The 21,806-nt window shown below is 44.5% G+C and overlaps 1 protein-coding gene across 1 annotated transcript; it reads left to right on the top strand.

The window, feature by feature from the left end:
• Nucleotides 1-185: 185 nt before the first annotated feature.
• LOC124045625 (DDB1- and CUL4-associated factor 1-like) lies at nt 186-20,566 on the top strand. The gene is given in 26 exon segments (XM_046365062.1): nt 186-500; nt 1,327-1,459; nt 1,649-1,725; nt 1,844-1,917; nt 2,010-2,123; nt 2,230-2,367; nt 2,561-3,211; nt 3,387-3,488; nt 9,340-9,498; nt 9,629-9,808; nt 10,002-10,175; nt 10,177-10,212; nt 10,408-10,577; nt 10,994-11,121; nt 11,229-11,464; nt 11,631-12,697; nt 13,041-13,239; nt 13,329-13,411; nt 14,217-14,301; nt 14,402-14,635; nt 14,854-14,947; nt 18,461-18,565; nt 18,916-18,989; nt 19,132-19,224; nt 19,394-19,649; nt 20,059-20,566. Coding segments are annotated over 25 exon segments (4,713 nt in total). The 5' UTR covers nt 186-500; nt 1,327-1,334; the 3' UTR covers nt 20,118-20,566.
• Nucleotides 20,567-21,806: the final 1,240 nt, after the last annotated feature.

The following is a 21,806-nucleotide window of genomic DNA, read 5'->3' as shown; positions in this document are numbered from 1 at the left end:
ATGATCAAATCTTGGTTTATCTCGGCCCTGTTTCCGTCATAAAAAATCGACAGTCGGCGCTAAACTTTGACGTGTAAACGGTCGTCATTGGTTAGCACAGCCACAAAGGAATAAACCCCGCCTCTTTTCTCCCTTTTTTTACAATTTATCTTCTTAAAATCTGACTTTAAACCTAAATTTAACCACACTACAAACCTTATGTATAACCCTTAAATTAAATTAAGACCAAAAAGCAACAAAAGAAAGTATGTATTTTTACGATATATCCAATTTTGACTTTGTGGCTGTGGTAACTCGTGACAACCGTGTAGAACGTGTTCGCCATAATAAACCCCGAACAAGGCTGTGCTAAAACAAGTGATAAGGTGCTGTGCGAAGCTGCAGTTTGTATTGTTTTTAACAATACAGGTCTAGCTAGCAAGTGTATGTCGGGATTTTAAAAAGTATTTTTTTTTGTGTGGAAGGAATAAGGAAAGCGAGGGAAAATTGAGCATATCAAGGTACGCATTCGCATAACATGCTAATAATGTGTTCGCTAGCTACATAGCTAGCGTTAGTTAGCCAACAATGCTGTCTCGCACATTAATAACTGTCTACTCTGGGCGGTCTTGTAGCTAGCTCGTGTGCACAATCAATGCAAACAGCAGTTTCTGAACACTGAACTAAGTGTAACTTCGCTTAAACAGATTTTCCAACGTCGTAACTCTATATAGCGAATACCCGTAGCTAGCTATCTAGCTGGTACATTTAGCTAAACGGGGTATTTCACACCTGCAGAGTTTATCTAAGAAATAAGTTCGCTATCGACGTACCGATGACGGTGTTGCTTGTCATCCTGTACAGTAGCTAGCTAACGTTTAGCTATATATTCCGGAGACAGTAACGGTAGCAAGCTGACGTTAGAAATAGGCTAACTAGTAGCTACTACACAGTAACGTTTAGATAGCTATCGGATGGTTTCTAGCATCATGACCAAATCACCTGTTGACCGTTGTAGTCTCTAGGGACCTATGCAGCTGTCTGACTGGATCTGTTCTGAACTGAAGCCCAAAGAAAGGTCCCCTTTGAGTCACTGGTTGCAACTGGAGAGGAAGTCGTGGTTTGTGTGCATAGATCGATCATGCATTAAATATATTTTATTTCAGGAGAAGGCCAAGTAAGTAAGCTAGTGTTAGTGACTATCCGTAAGTTGCCTGTCATTGTAAATGTTGATATGGGCTAGATTGATTTCCTACCACTTTTCTGTCAACATTCAATGCTTCCATCTTGCTTGCACCAATCCAGTGTTTTGCACATTCTTTCATCATGTGTTTTCTGTGTATTTAGGCCACACCATGGCGTCGGCATCTGCCAGCGTGGATTCCAAGGCAGAGCTGACTGCTCTGCTGGAGCATTGGTTGGAGAAGTGGGAGGGGGAGCAGCAGGCTAGCACACCAGACCTGGTTAACATCCTCACCAAGTGAGTGCCTGTGTAATAAAGGAGGATAATGTGGATATTATGGGAAGTTTCAACAACAACAAAAATGCACTTACTTTTTTCAGATCACATTACTTGAAGGGATGGATGTTTGTTTGTTTTAAAGCCTCTGGACATTTAGGAATATGTTGTCTATTTTGAATATATCATGGGTTTTTATTTTCCTCTCAGGATCTCAGAGCTGGTGGAGAGGGAGACTGAGGAATATCACAAAGCTGATCCTGATCCTTTTGATGACAGGCACCCTGGTAAGATGTTTTATTTCTGTTGTGTGTACTCATAGCTATATAATTAACTATAGCTAGCGAAAGTGATAGTTGTTGACATTTTGTATATTTTTAATTCTCTCCACCTTTTGTCACTTAGGGAGAGCTGATCCAGAATGCGTCTTGGGTCATCTGCTTAAGATCCTGTTCAAAGATGATGACTTCATGAATGCGGTAAGAATGGAAAACAATTATACTTATTTAGTATTATTTGTAAATTGATGATCTGGTCAGTGCATGTTATTTCAACTCCTGTCTTTTTCCAGCTGGTGAATAGCTATGTGATGACCAGCAGAGAGCTCACCCTTAACACGGCAGCCTGTCGCTTGCTGCAGAACATCATGCCTGGGTTGGAGACCGCTGTGGTCTTTCAGGAGAAGGTATGCTACAGCCTGCTTCTGTGGAGATGCACTTAAACATGTTTATAGATTTAGTTAGCTAGAATATTCAACCTATTCAATAATCATGATGTTGTGTTTGTGACAGGAGGGCATAGTGGAGAGGCTGTTTAAATGGGCCCAGGAGGCTGAGCAACCCCTGATGATCTATGCTACGGGCCTGCTGGCTGGAGCCATGGAGAACCAGGACATCGCTGCCAACTACAGGGAGGAGAACTCAGTCCTGGTCAGTGACCAAACCCTATTATGAGGTGTTTTTATTAAGCCTCTGAGAAGGTTTAACAACATGAACATAAGATCTTGTATAAATACTGCAATGTGGGTTCAATTTAATTTGACCTTGTGTTGCCACATGTGGGCGCCATGGTGTCCATCCGTATCTCTGAATGACGCTAGATGCATCTCTCTCGCTCTCTCAGGTGCCTCTAATGCTGCAGCGGCTACGTGAGCTGCAGGCCAAGGACACTGAGAACAGGAAGGAGTTTAAACGGCCCAGTCCCAGGAAGGCCCTGGGGGAACCTCTCCTTCCTCTGGATGAGGAGACTGTTGACGGAGGCTTCGAGGACACCCCGTTCTCCTCTGGGAATAACGGCACAGAGAGGGTGGAGAAGGGACCAGAGGAGGACAGAGAGGAGAACCCCTTCCCCCCAGGGAATAACAGAACAGAGAAGGGACCAGAGGAGGACATAGAGGAGAGCCCATTCCCCAGCAATGAGTCTGACAACTCTTCCCACAAGATCAGCAGCTGCACCAGCTCGTCCATTAAAGGCCTGATGAAACCTGTGTCTGCCCCGCAGTCTCTGTCCCACCGGGACTTCCCAGATGGCAGGGCGGAGGGCAGCAGTCACCTCAAGAGGAGGGCGGAGAGGGAGAATGGACGGAAGGTGAAACAGAAGCTGAACTTCTCCCTGCCGGAGCCGGAGAGGAACTTCAGCGAGCTGTCCAACAGCAGCTGGTCTGAGATGAGCCCCTGGGTGATTGGGAACAACTATCACCTTTATCCTCTGACCCCGGAGATGGAGCAGAGGCTCATCCTACAGTACCTCACCCCTCTGGGGGAGTACCAGGAGGTTAGTGTCTGCTACATAAACCTACCAGCAGATGTCAGTCTTGTCAAACTCTATTATAAGAGCTAGTACTGTACTCGTTGAAGACATTATGCCATAAATAACTGAAGGCTGCTAGACATACAGGTAGTACTCTGCATAAATGTTTAATTTCTCTGTATTATTTTCTGTCTTTCAGCTGTTGGCTGTCTTCATGCAGATGGGAGCCTGTGAGCTGCTCATCCATTACATGGACCTGAAGCAGACCAACGATGTACAGCTCACCTTTGAGGCTCTCAAGGTAACCTTACTACAACTAGGGCTGTTGCGGTGACCGCATTACGGGCAGTCACGAGTCAGGAAGGCAGCCAATTTCCACGTGACCATTTAATATAATAATAATAATAATAATATATGCCATTTAGCAGACGCTTTTATCCAAAGCGACTTACAGTCATGTGTGCATACATTCTACGTATGGGTGGTCCCGGGGATCGAACCCACTACCCTGGCGTTACAAGCGCCATGCTCTACCAACTGAGCTACAGAAGGACCATAGTCACGCTAATTAGTCTTCTCAAAGCTCAGATGCTGCTGGTCATTAGTAGCCTACCAAACTTGCTATCTGCCTGGTATTCGGCACTATATTGTCCCTCTAATCACTCTGACATTAATGCAAATGTTATTGAAAATCTAATCATACACTTCATGAGAGCCCATGGGCTAATGTTGCACAACTTTTCTATAGGGTATGCAATTGCATGAGAAAAGAGGAGGATCACATCCGCTTTCTATAGGCTAGGCCAACTATATTTATTTCTCAACTTTCCTAATATTAAGCACATTTCTCAACCATACAACAGGAGTATAGCCTTAACTGGTTGGCATGAAAATGAATCACTGGAAAATCCTCCATTCTCTATTCAAGTGCATAGATAACATGTTGTTTTTCTCCTGCCCATTTTTTGAGACAGTTGCATGATAATGGTCCATTCTAAATCAATATAAATTTTACTCACACAGTACAAGTCAAAAGTTTGGACACACCTACTCATTCCAGGGTTTTTCTTTATCCTTACTAATTTTACATTATAGAATAATAGTGAAGAAATCAAAACTATGAAATAACACATGAAATCATGTAGTAGCCGAAAGTGTTAAACAAATCAAAATATATTTGAGATTCTTCAAAGTAGCCACCCTTTGCCTTGACAGCTTTGCACTCTCTTGGCATTCTCTCAACCAGCTTCATGAGGTAGTCACCTGGAATGCATTTCAATTAACAGGTGTGCCCTGTTAATTTGTGGAATTTCAGTTGTGTTATGGTAGGGGTGGTATACAGAAGATAGTCCTATTTGGTAAAGGAACAAGTTCTTAATATGGCGAGAACTACTCAAATAAGTGAAACGAAAGTCCATCATTACTTTAAGACATGAAGGCCAGTCAGTCTGGAAAATTTGAAGAACTTTGAAAGTTTCCTCAAGTGCAGTCACAAAAGCCTTCAAGCGCTATGATAAAACTGGCTCTCATGAGGACTGCCACAGGAAAGGAAGACCCAGAGTTACCTCTGCTGCAGAGGATAGGTTCATTAGAGTTAACTGCACCTCAGATTGCAGCCCAAATAAATGCTTCACAGAGTTCAAATAACAGACACATCTCAACATCAACTTTTCAGAGGAGACTGCGTGAAATCAGGCCTTCATGGTCTAATTGCTGCAAAGAAACTACTACTAATGGGCACCAGTAAAAGGAAGAGACTTGCTTGGGCCAAGAAACACGAGCAATGGACATTAGACCAGTGGAAATCTGTCCTTTGGTCTGATGAGTGCAAATTTGAGATTTTTGTTTCCGGCCTCCACAATCACCTCAACCAAATTGAGATGGTTTGGGATGAGTTGGACAGCAGAGTGAAGGATAAGCAGACAACAAGTGCTCAGCATATGTGGTAACGCCTTCAACATGTTTGGAAAAGCATTACAGGTGAAGCTGGTTGAGAGAATGCCAAGAGTGTGCAAAGCTGTCATCAAGGCAAAAGGTGACTACTTTGAATAATCTCAAATATGTAAAACATATTTTGATTTCTTACATTTTTGGGGGGCTACTACATGATCCATGTTTTCATAGTTTTGATGTCTTCTATTATTCTACAATGTAAAAATAAAGAAAAACCCTTGAATGGATAGGTGTGTACAAACTTTTGACTGATTTTTGGACATTTTTTAGTATATGTGAAGACATGATGAAATCATGAATAGTCTGATGGGTTGTGAATGATATATTATCACTTGTGAATGATGCCCAGCATAAGAAACAGCCTTTTTTTTGCGACTTTTTCGAATCCTAGTCGTACACCTCATGTAACCTAGCCCAAAGGCCTATATGTTTTAATAAGGTTTGTATCACAACTAAAGTGGCCAAATAACTTCTTAAATTAAGCACATTCATCTGCCTAACAAGGGGTTTAGAGCTTAACTGGCATACATACGCAGCGTGTGAGTTTCAGTAACACTGAAACATGCATGAGAGCGTCAGCTGTTCCGGACAACTGTGATCATGCTCTCCGTAGCCGATGTGAGTAAGACGGATTACCAGGACGTGTACTCAGAGCATGCGCTGACCAGCTGACCAAGTGTCTACACTGACATTTTCAACCTGTCCCTGACTGATTCTGTAATACCAACATGTTTCAAGCAGACCACGATAGTCCCTGTGCCTAAGAACACCAAGGGAACATGTCTAAATGACTACTGTCATGAAGTGCTTTGAAAGGCTGGTCATGGCTCACATCAACACTATTATCCCAGAAACCCTAGACCCACTCCTATTTGCGAACTGCCTGAACAGATCCACAGATGATGCAATCTCCTAATGCACTCAACATAGACAAAATGAACACCTATGTGAGAATGCTAGTCATTTACTACAGCCAGCTCAGTGTTCAACACCATAGTGCCCTCAAATCTCATCACTAAGCTAAGGACCCTGGGACTGAACACCTCTCTCTGCAACTGGATCCTGGACTTCCTGACGGGCCGCCACCAGGTGATAAGGTAACAACACATCTGTCACGCTGATCATCAACACAGGGGCCCCTCAGGGGTGCGTACTCAGTCCCCTCCTGTTCTCCCTGTTCACTCATGACTGCATGGCCAGGAACAACTCCAGCACCATCAAGTTTGCTGACGACACAACAGTGGTAGGCTTGGTCACTGACAACGATGAGACAGCCTATAGGGGGAGGTCCGTGACCTGGCCGGGTGGTGCCAGGACAACAACCTCTCCCTCAACGTGATAAAGATGATTGTGGTTTAATTGTTACTTTTTATTTCATATTTTCTACATTTTTTCTTAACTCCGTTGTTGTTTAATTAAGGGCTTGTACGCATTTCACTGTAAAGTCAACACCAATAACTGTTGTATTCGGTGCATGTGACAAATTAAAATTGGATTTTTATTTCAAGTTTTGGGAAGATAATATTCACCATAAATTCACTTCTATAATAAAGCATTACATGGGTAATCGCATTTGCGGTCACTTTTGATAATGGTGCTTTCCAGCTAATGGAAGATTCCAGCTTATGGCCTACTGCCATGTGCGCTTTGCTGCGCTTATAATGTGAAGAAATAGTCTAATAGTTTAACATTTTACGCTAAACATTCTAATCTGTTGTCAGCCACATTGTGTAATTTATTTTTTTATTTTTTACTTTGATGCTTGTGGTTGTTTTAATTTGGGATCTATTGCATCCCACAACTGTCACAGACTTTGGAATATTTATTTCTCGCACACAATAGAACAGGTTGACTTTTGTGCTATGTGGGATAGATTGCTTTTGCTGTTGGCTGACAAAGTAAAATATATCTTTAAATCTTCAATATGCACCTTGGAATTGGAGAAGGACATTCGCAGTCGTGTCCCGGATGTGTCGGTCTTCGCTTGTATTCTGAGAAAGACCTGATCACGGGATGGAGAGTGCGCATCTCTCAGGGAGAAGGCAGGGATTTTTTAAAGGTGAATTACAGCCAGAAATGGAATGCCACCGTGAAATTCGAGGCATTATCAAGTTCTTGTCAAATTGTAAATGAGAGACTAATGAATATTGTACGGCCTGCACAAAAAACAAAGAGATTACATTAATAACTGTAAACTACGCAGAAAGGAGTACTTATTTCTTTGTTAACTGCTCAACACAGAACAGCTGCATGTGCGCACTCAAATTGTTTGGAGAAATATTTATGTTTTATTCGGTTTTGTTCAATTGTGTTCTTCATACTATAAAATAATGCCATGGAATTCTAAGCAAATCTTGTCTGCTAAATGAACTAGTTTAGCCCACAGGCATTTGGCATAGCCAGATCACGACCTAGCATAAGGACAACTCAGAGTATGCTATTCTGTTCTTCTGAAATAGACTACATTTTCTTCATATCATGTTTCTTTAGACCTGTCTGAAATAAATAAGGAATTTATTTTGAAGGTGTAGGCTGTATTACATGGATTTATTAGGCTTTCTAAAATGTAGATGTACAGTTGAAGTCAGAAGTTTACATACACTTATGTTGGAGTCATTAAAACTCGTTATTCAACCACTCCACAAATTTCTTGTTAACAAACTATAGTTTTGGCAAGACTGTTAGGATCATCTACTTGGTGCATGACACAAGTAATTTTTCCAACAATTGTTTAGACAGATTATTTCACTTATAATTAATTCACTGTATCACAATTCCAGTGGGTCAGAAGGTTTACATGCACTAAGTTGACGGTGCCCTTTAAACAGCTTGGGGAATTCCAGAAAATGGTGTCATGTCTTCAGAACCTTCTGATAGGCTAATTGGCGTCAATTGGAGGTGTACCTGTGGATGTATTTCATGGCCTATAAACACCATGGGACCACACTGCCTTCATACCGCTCAGGATGGAGGAGCCTAGGAGCCTTCTGTCTCCTAGAGATGAACGTACTTTGGTGCAAAAAGTGCAGAACAACAGTAAAGAACCTTGTGAAGATGCTGGAGGAAACGGGTACAAAAGTATCTTTATCCACAGTAAAACGAGTCCTATATCAACATAACCAGAAAGGCTGCTCAGCAAGGAAGAATGGCTCCAAAACCACCATTTTAAAAAAGCCAGACAACGGTTTGCAAATGCACATGGGGACAAAGATCGTACTTTTGAGAGAGATGTCCTCTGGTCTGATGAAACAAAAATATATGTTTTTGGCCATAATGACCATTGTTATGCTTGGGGGGAAAAGAGGGAGCCTTGCAAGCCGAAGAACACCATTCCAACCGTGAAGCACGCGGGTGGCAGCATCATATTGTGGGGGTGCTTTGCTGCAGGAGGGACTGGTACACTTCACAAAATAGATGGCATCATGAGTTAGGAAATGTATGTGGATATATTGAAGCAACATCTCAAGCCATCAGTCAGGAAGTTTAAAACTTGGTCGCAAATGGGTCTTCCAAATGAACAATGACCCCAAGCATACTTCCAAAGTTGTGGCAAAATGGCTTAAGGACAAAGTCAAGGTATTGGAGTGGCCATCACAAAGCCCTGACCTCAATCCTATAGAACATTTGTGGCCAGAACTGAAAAAGCGTGTGTGAGCAAGGAGGCCTACAAACCTGACTCAGTTACACCAGCTCTGTCAGGAGGAATGGGCCAAAATTCACCCAACTTATTGTGGGAAGCTTGTGGAAGGCTACCCATGTTTGACCAAAGTTAAACAATTTAAAGACAATGCTACCAAATACTAATTGAGTGTATGTAAACTTTTCACCCACTGGGAATGTGATGAAATAAATGTGATGACATTTCACATTCTTAAAATAAAGTGGTGATCCTAACCTAAAACAGGGATTTTTTTTACTTGGATTAAATGTCAGGAATTGTGAAATGTGAGTTAAATGTATTTGGCTAATGTGTATGTAAATTTCCAACTTCAACTGTAGATGTGTGGAAGCCAGGAGATGCTGAATGTTTGTTAATTAACGGTCAATTACCGTGAGACCCAACAGTTATTTGCTTGACAGTCACTGGCTGATGAAATTGAGTGACTCCCACAGCCCTAGCAGTAACTGACTTAGAATGCGTCTCAATTGTTTAAAGTACATCCCAGCTTTATCCTAGGATTCCCATTCTCTACCTGTAGTACCTGGCCTCCCTACTCCTGCATAAGAAGTTTGCAGCCCAGTTTGTGGCCCATGGAGGAGTTCAGAAGCTTCTGGAGATCCCCAAGCCTTCCATGGCCGCCACAGGGGTGTCTCTGTGCCTCTACTACCTGGCCTACAACCAGGATGCCATGGAGAGGGTAGGGGACCAACACACACCATAAAGATCAACTGTTCCTGTGGTCTGTGTGTGTAATACAGATTTACTTTGAAGTAAATTTAAGTCCATACAAATTGTGTGTTCACTTCATGTTTTTCTGTTCCCCTTAGGTGTGTATGCTGCCTCACTCCATCCTGTCTGATGTGGTGAGCTACACTTTGTGGCTGTTGGAGTGTTCCCACGCCTCGGGCTGCTGCCACGCCACCATGTTCTTCTCCATTTCCTTCTCCTACCGAGCCGTGCTGGAGCTCTTCGACAGGCAGGACGGCCTCCGACGCCTCGTCAACCTGGTAGGAGGGCCTGTCTGGTTTATTCTTGCTTCTGTTTCCTCTCGCTGTCACTACGACAGGGTTTTCTAATATTTGTAAAAAAAAAAAAAATACTGTTTTGGTAATTCTGTCTCTCGATCAGTTCTCTGAACATGCTCACTGTTGCAGTGTGTATTACACTGCTGCTTATTGTGTATAATTCTACTGTTTCCAGATAAGTACGCTGGAGATCTTAAACCCTGAAGACCAGGCGGCCCTGCTGAGTGATGACCAGATCTTCTCCAGCAGGCAGACAGCCAAGCACACCTGCATGGCCCTGCGCAGGTTCTTCGAGGCCCATCTGGCCATCAAGGTGGAGCAGGTCAAGCAGTCCCTGCAGCGGACTGAGGGGGGGCGCTCCCATTCACCCTCAGCCCTACTACAAGGTAGGCGGAACAGGCCATCCCATCGGAGTTGGGAGATTGAAGTGATTGTGTTTGCTCTAAATTGGCAATTTCTTTCTATAGGGATTTATAAAGTTCCCTTTCTGAATTGACCCCAACCTCCTGGAACCCATCATCACGATATACCTTGGCGATGGTTTTCCTTCAGAAGTGCCTCATTGTCCTTCTGTTCCCCAGGCGTGCAGCTACACCCATGAGCAGGTGGTGGAGATGATGGAGTTCCTGATCGAGTACGGCCCAGTCAGATTGTACTGGGAGCCAGCTGAGGTCTTCCACAAGCTGTCCTGTGTTCAGCTGCTGCTGCAGCTCATCTCCATTGCTTGTGACTGGAGGACATACTATGGCAGGTAAGGACAGATAAGAAATGAAACCTTCCTTCTCTATTGCAAGTACAGATTCCCTTGTTGGAAGTTGGCAGATCGGCTGTGCCGACTTCAGACGACTGCCAAGACGCTTGTTTGGGGTTGTAGAGCAAAACGGAGAACACCATGGTGTTCGTGAGAGTCTCATCTTTCCATAAACATAATAGTTTGTAGGCCAAACTGTTCGGATGCTACAAATGTTTTGGTGAGAATATAACCCCAGGAAGGGTAGCTGCTGCAAAACTAACCAGTGCCTTATGGGTATTCATAATTAAAATACTCTGCTCTATATTAAAATACATCTCTATTCATTATGGAGAACACTTGTTTATATCTTTTCACAATTTAAGTGAATACCCGAGTAATACTGTGTGACTGTTTCTCTCCGTGTTGTCCCCTAGGAGTGACACAGTGCGTTATGCCCTGGACATACTGAGCATCCTGACGGTGATCCCGAAGACCCAGCTGCTGATGGCTGAGTCTGTGGCTGTGCCAGATGGGGAGGGGGGTAATGCAGTCTCCACTGTGGGTACGTTACCTGTCCTGCCATGGCGTTCTATTGACACCTCCTTATCTATCCAGCAGACCAGGACTGTTTGCTTTGGGGTTTAATCTTAATGTTCAGTTGTTCCTCAGGTATGAGTGTAGTCCTGTTGGTGGCGGAGGGAGAGGTGTTTGTGAACGACGCCGAGATCCAGAAGTCTGCTCTGCAGGTGGTCATCAACTGTGTGTGTGCTCCGGACAAACGCATGTCCAGCATCGGCAAGTTCATCTCGGGCACTCCTCGCAGACGCCTGCCCCAGACTACCAAGAGCAGCGAGAGCGTGCTCAGCAAGATGTGGAACGTGGTGCAGTCTAACAACGGCATCAAGGTGAGAGAAGATTAACTTCGGAACTGTCTATTGATAGATATTACACTGGTATGTTGTTGGGCGCTACTGGTCTCTGATTTGTCTCTATTCATTAATGGTTTGGGTTACTTTTATGATTTCTCAGTACTGTTATTATGCACTCGTAACCATAGCCATCTCCCTGTAGGTGCTCCTGTCCCTGCTGACGGTGAAGATGCCCATCACAGATGCGGATCAAATCCGGGCCCTGGCCTGTAAGGCCCTGGTGGGTCTGTCCCGCTCCAGCTCAGTCAGACAGATTATCAGCAAGCTGCCTCTCTTCAGCAGCGGACACATCCAGCAGCTTATGAAGGAGCCTGTGCTCCAAGACAAACGCAGCGAACACGTCAAGTTCTGCAAGTTTGCGGCAGAGCTCATCAAGCGAGTGTCTGGTAAACCCCTCATGATAGGGACGGATGTGTCCCTGGCCTGGCTGCAGAGGGCTAATGTGGTGGCCCAGTCCAGGATCTCCTTCCCTGAGAAGGAGCTACTGCTGTTGATCCGGAACCACCTGGTGGCCAAAGGCCTGCATGACACGGCCACCACACTCACCAAGGAGGCCGACCTCCCCATGGCCATCCTCCCCCACCCATCTTCCTCAGCTTTACTTCCTGTCGTTGTTCCCCCTCCTCCTGCCTCTCCTGCCCCTGCCCTCCCCCGGACCCCTCGGCTGGCCAATGGGGTTGCAGCGCGGTTGGCGAGCCACGGCTCTCATCCGTCCATGCCGTTGTCAGTTCAGCCCCGTCCCTCGACATCGCAACTCCTCGCACTCCCTCCGGCCGCCCCTCCCCTGTTGACCCCTCACCAAAGCAACGGCTCTCCCCTAATTGGTCGGATCGTGTTCACGCGAGAGCGCCCGTCGCCATGCCCCGTGCCTGCCAGCTGTAAGAAGCCGCGGGTGCTGAGGCAGAAGTCAGATTACGGTGCCTTCAGCCAGAGTCCAGCCATGAAGAAACAGCTGGACAGACACCTACCCTCTCCCCCCGCCCTGGACAGCATCATCACAGAGTACCTGAGGGAGCAGCACGCGCGCTGCAAGAACCCTGTCACCACCTGCCCCCCTTTCTCCCTCTTCACCCCCCACCAGTGCCCCGAACCCAAGCAGAGGCGCCAGGCCCCAACCAACTTCACCTCCCGAAACACACGCAGGGTCGTCTACCCCAAGTATGGAGGGGTGGACGGGGGCTGCTTCGACAGACACCTCATCTTTAGCAGGTATGTTTGGTTCCTAATAAACTGGGGACTCAAAGTCCTCGTCATTATCTTTTAATTGGGTTTTTAGATGGACTTCTCTGGGTAACATGTTCCCCTTTCCCCCAGGTTTCTCTGGGTAACATGTTCCCCTTTACCCCAGGTTTCTCTGGGTAACATGTTCCCCTTTACCCCAGGTTTCTCTGGGTAACATGTTCCCCTTTCCCCCAGGTTTCTCTGGGTAACATGTTCCCCTTTCCCCCAGGTTTCTCTGGGTAACATGTTCCCCTTTCCCCCAGGTTTCTCTGGGTAACATGTTCCCCTTTCCCCCAGGTTTCTCTGGGTAACATGTTCCCCTTTCCCCCAGGTTTCGTCCCATGTCTGTGTTCAGAGAGGCAGATGAGGATGAGAGTGGGTTCATGTGTTGTGCCTTCTCTGCCCGTGAGCGGTTCCTGATGCTGGGGACGTGTACGGGCCAGCTCAAACTCTACAATGTGTTCACAGGCCAGGAGGAGGCCAGCTACAGCTGCCACAGCTCTGCCATCACACACCTAGAGCCATCACGGGTCAGTGGGGACATTTACAAATCTACATGTCTTGTGGATATCTAATACATTCATTTTTTTAATGAAACTTTTGTCTTTTTTGTCATCAGGATGGCTCTCTGTTGTTGACATCGGCATCATGGAGTTATCCTCTGTCTGCACTGTGGGGCATGAAGTCAGTGTTCATCATGAAGTAAGTGTGACACAGTAGACTGACCTTGTCATATCAATACAGTTGGTTATTTCTTCAAATGGGGATGACTGCTTTACCCATTCCATTTCTATGGTTAATTCTATTGGTTGTGTGTTTATGGTGCTCCCTGTCCAATGGTCCAGCTGCTCAGTGCCAGCAGAGCATGGAACTGCTGAAAGAGGGTGACACATTCGTTAAACACACTAACTGAACTGCCTTAGTAGGGCTGGGAATTGCCAGGGACCTTGCAATACAATACTATCACAATACTTAGTTGTTATACGATATGTATTGAGAATCTCACTATTCAATACTGTAATTTTTATTGCGATTGATGTTCGGAACACTGCTCACTATATGTCTACTGCAGAGAGACGAGAGAACATGAGGAAATTAGTTTTGATCAATCATGGAAATTAAATAACTGAAAACGTGTCTCAATATTTAAAAAGATTGCGAACAAGCTATAGGATGAAAAATACCGGAAGGTTAGCGCAGGTACAGCTCTCTAGCACTAGCTAACAAATTACAAATAAAGAATTATACTAGGAGTCAAAGTATAAATATAATATCGTCCAAAATAGTGTTTCAATATGTTACTTTCTATTTTTTATCCTCATCACTGTCTTAGGGCTGGAATGTTCACTTCATAAAATACAGTGTAGTGGGGCCTCCTTCTGCCCTCAGTTTAACCAAAGCAACGTTGGTGCATCATTACTTAACCTAAATGGCTTATTCTATATGGCCTGAAGTCAGAGGTTATAAGGAATATTTTCTATTTTTCTCTATTTATTCTTCTTTCCAGGCATTCCTTCTTAGATGATCATTATGTGGAGTTCAGCAAACTCTCACAAGACCGAGTTATTGGCACAAAGGAACACATAGCCCACGTAAGTCTTCTTTATAAACATCTAAAGGTTAAACTGAATGACCGGGTACACAAGCTTTGGTTTTTTTTGTTGTCCTGATCACCTGATCTTTTGGTCTCAGATCTATGACATCCAGACGGGGCAGAAAACCCTGACCCTCAACTACCCGGACCTGGCCAATAACTACAAGAGGAACTGTGCGACCTTTAACCCCACTGACGACCTGGTGCTGAACGACGGTGTACTGTGGGACGTGCGCTCGGCTCGTGCCATCCACAAGTTTGACAAGTTCAACATGAACATCAGTGGAGTGTTCCACCCCAATGGCCTGGAGGTCATCGTCAACACTGAGATTGTATCCGACTCACAGACTGTACAATAGTTATAGTCATATTTGTAGAGTTAATTGGCGATACTGAGTCTGCATCAGTTTGTCTGATAAGTGGTCTAATGTCAAGATGGGACTGTCCCATGCCATCTGTTGAGTACATCCCAATCCCAGAGGTATTAGGTAGAGTAGTCAATATGCTACATTGATAATGTGACAGTGTGATTCCTTAATGGTTGTGTCAGTGGGACCTGCGGACTTTTCACCTCCTCCATACAGTGCCAGCTCTGGACCAGTGTAGGATCGTCTTCAACAACAACGGCACGGTCATCTACGGAGGTAAGGACTGTGGGAAATTAAGTAGTGTGAGGTGGTAGCAAGGCTGGTCAAATTCCACCTTATGTTGAAGAGCTAAGACTTTTAGATGTGTGTTGAAAGGTGAATGCTTGTGGGGTTGTGTTTTCACGACATGTGAAAGGTGCATGTAGATGTGTGTGTTTGATGCCACACGGCCCTGCTGAACCATATGGCCGGAAGGCTGTGCCCTGAGCGAGCAGAGGAGTCTAACCAGCTGGTTCACATCTACAGCCACTGGGAGGCCATGATAGATCCACCCACATCAAATCAAATGTATTTATATAGCCCTTCGTACATCAGCTGATATCTCAAAATGCTGTACAGAAACCCAGCCTAAAACCCCAAACAGCAAGCAATGCAGGTGTTGAACCAGGTTGGCTAAGAAAAACTCCCTAGAAAGGCCAAAACCTAGGAAGAAACCTAGAGAGGAACCAGGCTATGAGGGGTGGCCAGTCTTCTTCTGGCTGTGCCGGGTGGAGATTATAACAGAACATGGCCAAGATGTTCAAATGTTCATAAATGACCAGCATGGTCAAATAATAGGTCTGGGACAAGTAGAACATCCGGTGAACAGGTCAGGATTCCATAGCCGCAGGCAGAACAGTTGAAAATGAAGCAACAGCACGGCCAGGTGGACTGGAGACAAGCAAGGAGTCATCATGCCAGGTAGTCCTGTAGGCATGGTCCGAGGGCTCAGGTCCTCAGAGAGAAAGAAAGAGGGAAAGAGAATTAGAGAGAGCATACTTAAATTCACACAGGACACCAGATAAGACAGGAGAAGTACTCCAGATATAACAAACTGACATTAGGGGGGGCGCCAACCCAGACAGGAAGATCACATCAGTGACTCAACCCACAGCTCAGTAGACCGAGACACTGTGAGGACATGATAGATCCACCCACAGCAGTACCACTCTTATCATGAACTCAAAATTTCAAAGATAATTCGTAAAAATCCAAATAAATTCATTGTAAACTGTTTCCCATGCTTGTTCAATGAACCATAAACAATTAATGAACATGCACTAACAGCTTACAGATGGTAGGCAATTAAGGTCACAATTACAAAAACTCAGGGCACTAAAGAAGCATTTCTATTGACTCTGGAAAAACACCAAAAGAAAGATGCCCAGGGTCCCTGCTCATCTGCGTGAATGTGCCTTAGGCAGGTTGCAAGGAGGCATGAGGACTGCAGATGTGGCCAGGGCAATAAATTGCAATGTCCGTACTGAGAGACACCTAAGACAGCGCTACAGGGAGACAGGACGGACAGCTGATCGTCCTCGCAGTGGCAGACTACGTGTAACAACACCTGCACAGGTTCGGTACATCTGAACATCACACCTGCGTGACAGGTACAGGGTGGCAACAACAACTGTCCGAGCTACATCAGGAACGCAATAGGATGAAAGAGGCTGGACTGAGGGCTTGTCGGCCTGTTGTAAGGCAGGTTCTCACCAGACATCACCGGCAAAAACGTTGCCTTTGGGCATAAACCCAGCGTTGCTAGACCAAACAGGACTGGCAAAAGTGCTCTTCACTGCCAAGTCACGGTTTTGTCTCTCCAGGGGTGATTGTCGGATTCTATTTTATCGTCGAAGGAATGAGCGTTACACCGAGGCCTGTACTCTGGAGCTGGATCGATTTGGACGTGGAGGGTCTGTCATGGTCTGGGGCGGTGTGTCACAGCGTCATTGGACTTAGCCTGTTGTCATTGCAGGCTATCTCAGTGCTGTGCGTTACAGAGAAAACATCATCCTTCCTCGTGGTACCCTTCTTGCAGGCTCATCCTGGCATTACCCTTCAGCATGACAATTCCACCAGCCATACTGCTCTTTCTGTGCATGATTTCCTGCAAGACAGGAATGTCAATGTTCTGCCATGGCCAGTGAAGAGCCCGGCTCTCAATCCCATTGAGCACGTCTGATACCTGTTGGATCGCAGGGTGAGGGCTAGGGCCATTTCCCCCCCAGAAATGTCCAGGAACTTGCAGGTGCCTTGGTGGAAGATTGGGGTAACATCTCACAGCAAGAACGGGCAAATCTGGTGCAGTCCATGAGGAGGAGATACACTGCAGTACCTAATGCAGCTGGTGGCCACACCAGATACTGACAGTTACTTTTGATTTTGACCACCCCCTTATCTAGGGTCACATTATTCCATTTATGTTAGTCACATGTCTGTGGAACTTGTTCAGTTTATGTCTGTTGTTGAATCTTGTTATGTTCATACAAATATTTACACGTTAAGTTTGCTGAAAATGAACGCAGTTGACAGTGAGAGGACGTTTCTTTTTTCGCTGAGTTTACTATCGATCTATTCATCCACCCACACTTCTGTTCAGCCAGTATGTGTGCAACTAGCTGTTATTTTGCCATGATGAATCCTCACATTACAGGTACCTGAATTTAACCTTGCCATTCATTTTCAAGGAGGAGTTTTCATTTCTTTCATTGGAATTCCAGTTCACTTGACTCAATAGAAATGGAATTGACCCCAATCCTGTTACCCAAAGCCTTGTGGATACCATGAAGGCTCTGCACACCCACACCACACTGATTTAGTAGCCAAAATAATGGGTCAATGTCTATCGATCTGGCCATCTCATCTGGCCACCCATTTTCCCTTCTAAATAAAAAATTGAATCTAACTTTGTCACATGCACCGAATACAACAAGTGTAGACCTTACTGTGAAATGCTTACTTACACGCCCTTAAACAACAGTGTAGTTCAAGAAGAGTTTAAAAAAAAAAGTTTTTACCCCAAAAAATATTTTTTTTAAATTGATAATAAAAGTTACACAATAACATAAGAATAACAAGGCTATATACAGAGGTTACCGAGTCAGTGTTGGGGGTTACAAGTTAGTTGAGATAATTTGTACATGGAGGTAGGGGTGAAGCGACTATAGATAATAGCAGCGAGCAGCCACAGCGTACAAACAAATGGGGTTAATGTAATGGTCTGGTGGCCATTTTTATTAATTGTTCAGCAGCCTTATGGCTTGTGGGTAGAAGCTGTTAAGGAGCCTTTTGGTCCTAGACTTGGCGTTCCGGGTACCGCTTGCCGTGCGGCAGCATAGAAAACAGTCTTACTTGGGTGACTGGAGTCGCTGACAATTTTATAAGCTTTCCTCTGACACCGCCTATTATATAGGTCCTGGATTGTAGAACGCTTGGCCTCAGTGATGTACTGGGTCATACGCACTACCCTATGTAGCGCCTTAACGGTCAGATCCCGAGCAGTTGCCATACCAAGCGGTGATGCAACCGGTCAGGATGCTCTCTGGTGCAGCTGTAGAACTTTTTGTGGATCTGGGGGCCCATGTCAAATCTTTTCACTCTCCTGAGGGGTGAAAGGTTTTGTCGTGCCCTCTTCACGACTGTATACATCCATACACCTCTCTTGCTTTTTCTCTGTATATGAAGCACAACTATGTATGTGTTCCAGTTGTGGTGTGTAGAGAACCTAACCCTGTTGGGTTATTTTTGCAGCGATGCTCCAGGCAGATGATGATGATGACATTATGGAGATGCAGACGAAGACTCCCTTTGGCTCCTCCTTCAGGACGTTCAACGCCACCGACTACAAACCCATTGGTGAGATGGCTCTAAGACCCACACCATCACCAGAGTTTCAAGCCGTTGCATTTATCAGGAATTGACTATCCAGTTTTATACTTTACGACCCTTAACAACCCAGCCATGAGTCACTAGCAACAATTCCTGACCCACCAACTGGGAAGCAATAATCTTGGATGTATTTGGTGTCTATAGCATCTTGCTGTGGAAGTGAATATAATTCATTTAGTTCCGTAAGCGAATAGACTCCATCCAAACAACTTGTTTCTGTATTAACTACTTTAGCTATGGTCAAGTTTGAACTATTGTGACAGGTTTATTTATTACATGACAATGAAACATACCCCCCTCTCTCCCCCCCACCCCAGCCACCATTGACGTGAAGAGGAATATCTTTGACCTCTGCACAGACACCAAGGACTGCTACCTGGCTGTGATTGAGGTAGGTCTTTTGTCATCTGTAATATAACTCAATAAATCTGAACGGGCTTGAATCCAATGTTACACACTGGTAGAATAGTATTGGGAGACCGCCTCTGACACAACCGTTGTATGTTTTCTGACTGCTGCGGTCTCCCATCCAGAACCAGGACTCTGTCAACACAGACACGGTGTGCAGACTGTACGAGGTGGGACGCCAGAGACTGGCTGAAGAGGAGGAGGATGAAGATGATCAGGTAAAGAGAGACAACAAACCCGCTTCCTTCAAAAAGCACAGCTCTATTATGTTGGTAGATAATTAATCAAATCACCAATCACTGACATTAGAACAACCTAAATATAGAGATGTAAGATCTGTGAAGCATGTTCCTTACACTGCTGTTCTGGAACACTTGTACCTATCAGGAGGATGATGATCAAGACGATGACGATGATGATGATGATGACTCTGATGATGACATGGACACAGACCCCCTGATCGCTGAGCTGGATAACGAAAACGGGGAGGATGAGGAAGACGAGGAAGACGGGAACAATGAATTATCTCTCTCCGACGATGAGGTGTCTCGCCTGCTGGAGGGGGATGGAGAGGAGGATGATGATGATGATGATGATGACTCGGATGACGATGAGGAAGATGGGGACCTTGCCCTGGATAACAGTGAGTAACAGTTGTCAGTTTGTCCTTCAGACATTCACTGATAGGTACAGCATGGGATGCAGGACAGGCAAGGTTGAAGTTGTTGGAAACAGTAAACTTAAACCTGTTGTCATAAGGGCTAGGCTACTTAAAACTTTTTAGTAATGACGTAGCCATTTATGTTATTATTCTTGAAAAGCTGTTACTCTACTGCTGTGTGAGGACACTGCCACTTGAGAGGGATTGACTGAATGAAAGGAAAAGGGGAAAAAAGATGGACCCTCACGCTGTCTGGGGCAATGTTGCGGAAGACATGTCGTTTCTGCTTTCTGTCATTTTTCTACCACCACAGCAGTGACTTGTACAGTATTCTGTCCCATTTATCCCCCAGATCTCTAAATGTATCTTTGCTGTCTTTCTGTCAACCCAGCAGACAGCTCTGACAACTCTGACCTTGAGGATGACATCATCCTGTCCCTGAATGAGTGAGGAGCCGTCGGTGTCTGGGACAGAGAAACTAGGACGAGAGCGCTCCATGTGGATGAACCGTCATAAACAACTGAGACAAGACTATAAGGTACAGTTAGATAAGAGAGAGTTGGGCAGAAAGAAGGATGGGATTTGGGAAGTGAACTGAGGGTGCCAACAGAGCATTGCCAGTTTGGAATTCTGTCCAATGCCCCCCACCACTCAGGAGCAAGTCATCCTGGGAGAAGCTGATGGAAGGAGTCAGTGAAGAGCCAGAAGAGAGATCCACCTTTCAAAATGTTTCTACAGAAATTGAATTAGTGAAAAAAAAAATAGAAGATTTGTATATGATATAGTTTTATATTACACTGTGGGCTTGATGAGTGGAAAACGATGTTTGTACAGACACAACAACAACTGAGGTTATAATTTTTTCATTTTGATTTCATTAAAGCTCTTTCAAAAGTTTACCCTTTGATATGGACTATCCTTTATTTTTTAGAATGCTGAATGGCCACTGCTATTTGTATAATTTTTTTAGATTGTGAAACTGAAGGGCTGTTTTAGATGGGGAAACTGAATGAAGCTACTTCTGACTGTGGATTGGTAAGGCAGTGTTGGCTGACTCAAACATCCTGTTCTATACTGCATCAATTCCCACATGGCCTGCTGAAGACTAAGGTGCTGCATGAGGCTTCCACTCTTAACACAGTCTATGTGGAGCTAAAGCAGCCATATCCTCAGGTTCATCTCCACTGCACCTTCTACTATACAAACTTGACCAACGACCAAGACGCCACACACAATAGTGCGATCAATGACCAACACCACTGGATTTCACAGCAACAGATCAAACATGGTGCTCTTGATAAATGCTGAAAACTGGTATTTTGTTTAGGAACTTCACACATTAGTGAGTGTAAAATGTGGACTACAAATATTGTCAGCACACGATTGATGTAGTTGTATGTCTACAAAATGAGGCCTTCAAGGATGTCTGTCTATTTCCAAGTATGAATTCGGCTTTGGTTGACATTTTGAATGGTGCTTGATCTCAACCTTGGGTTTTTGCTGCCCACGCACAGGTTAGTGTAAGGGAATAGATACTTTACATTTGAATTGCATGCAAACATGTTAGGATTTGTTTTGCGTTCATTAGTGGACATTTTGCTTGTTCAGTTTTTAGTAAGCTACAACCGGTTTACCTTTCATTTTACTCTCATGGAACAACACCAACAGAACTTGACCTGGATTGGAGAATGTTTGCCTACTGTCAATGATGCAGACAGTGTATTTTGACTGAAATGGGCTTGTTTGGATCATCTTTCTGAACTTTTTACGTTGGGTGGCTTTAGAAGCTATTCCTGATAAGTATTAAATTGTGGATAGCTCTATTATTCAGTTGCAACTTCTTTATTAAGACACTCTATTCAAATGTAGATGTGGTCTTACCTATTGCCAAAACATCATGTTTTCTTTATCTTGTTTGATTACATTCTTTACCTTCTGCCTCTTCTCATTTCTTTGAGGAGGCACTCTTGTAAAGATCCATAAAAACATGTTCTGTACAGTATGTATCAAAGTATTTTTACTATAAATAAAATGAAAGGTTGAGCTCTGCTGTCTTTAAGCCTATTCATTGTTGGAAAACTCTGAACCATTAACATTAAGAGACTTAACTCCCTGGCCTGAACATTGAATATGACATGC

This window comes from Oncorhynchus gorbuscha, linkage group LG10 (genome assembly GCF_021184085.1).
Source record: "Oncorhynchus gorbuscha isolate QuinsamMale2020 ecotype Even-year linkage group LG10, OgorEven_v1.0, whole genome shotgun sequence".
Lineage (NCBI taxonomy): Eukaryota > Metazoa > Chordata > Actinopteri > Salmoniformes > Salmonidae > Oncorhynchus > Oncorhynchus gorbuscha.
The sequence above is the reverse complement of the archived record's forward strand: the minus strand, read 5'-3'. Positions and strand labels throughout refer to the sequence as shown.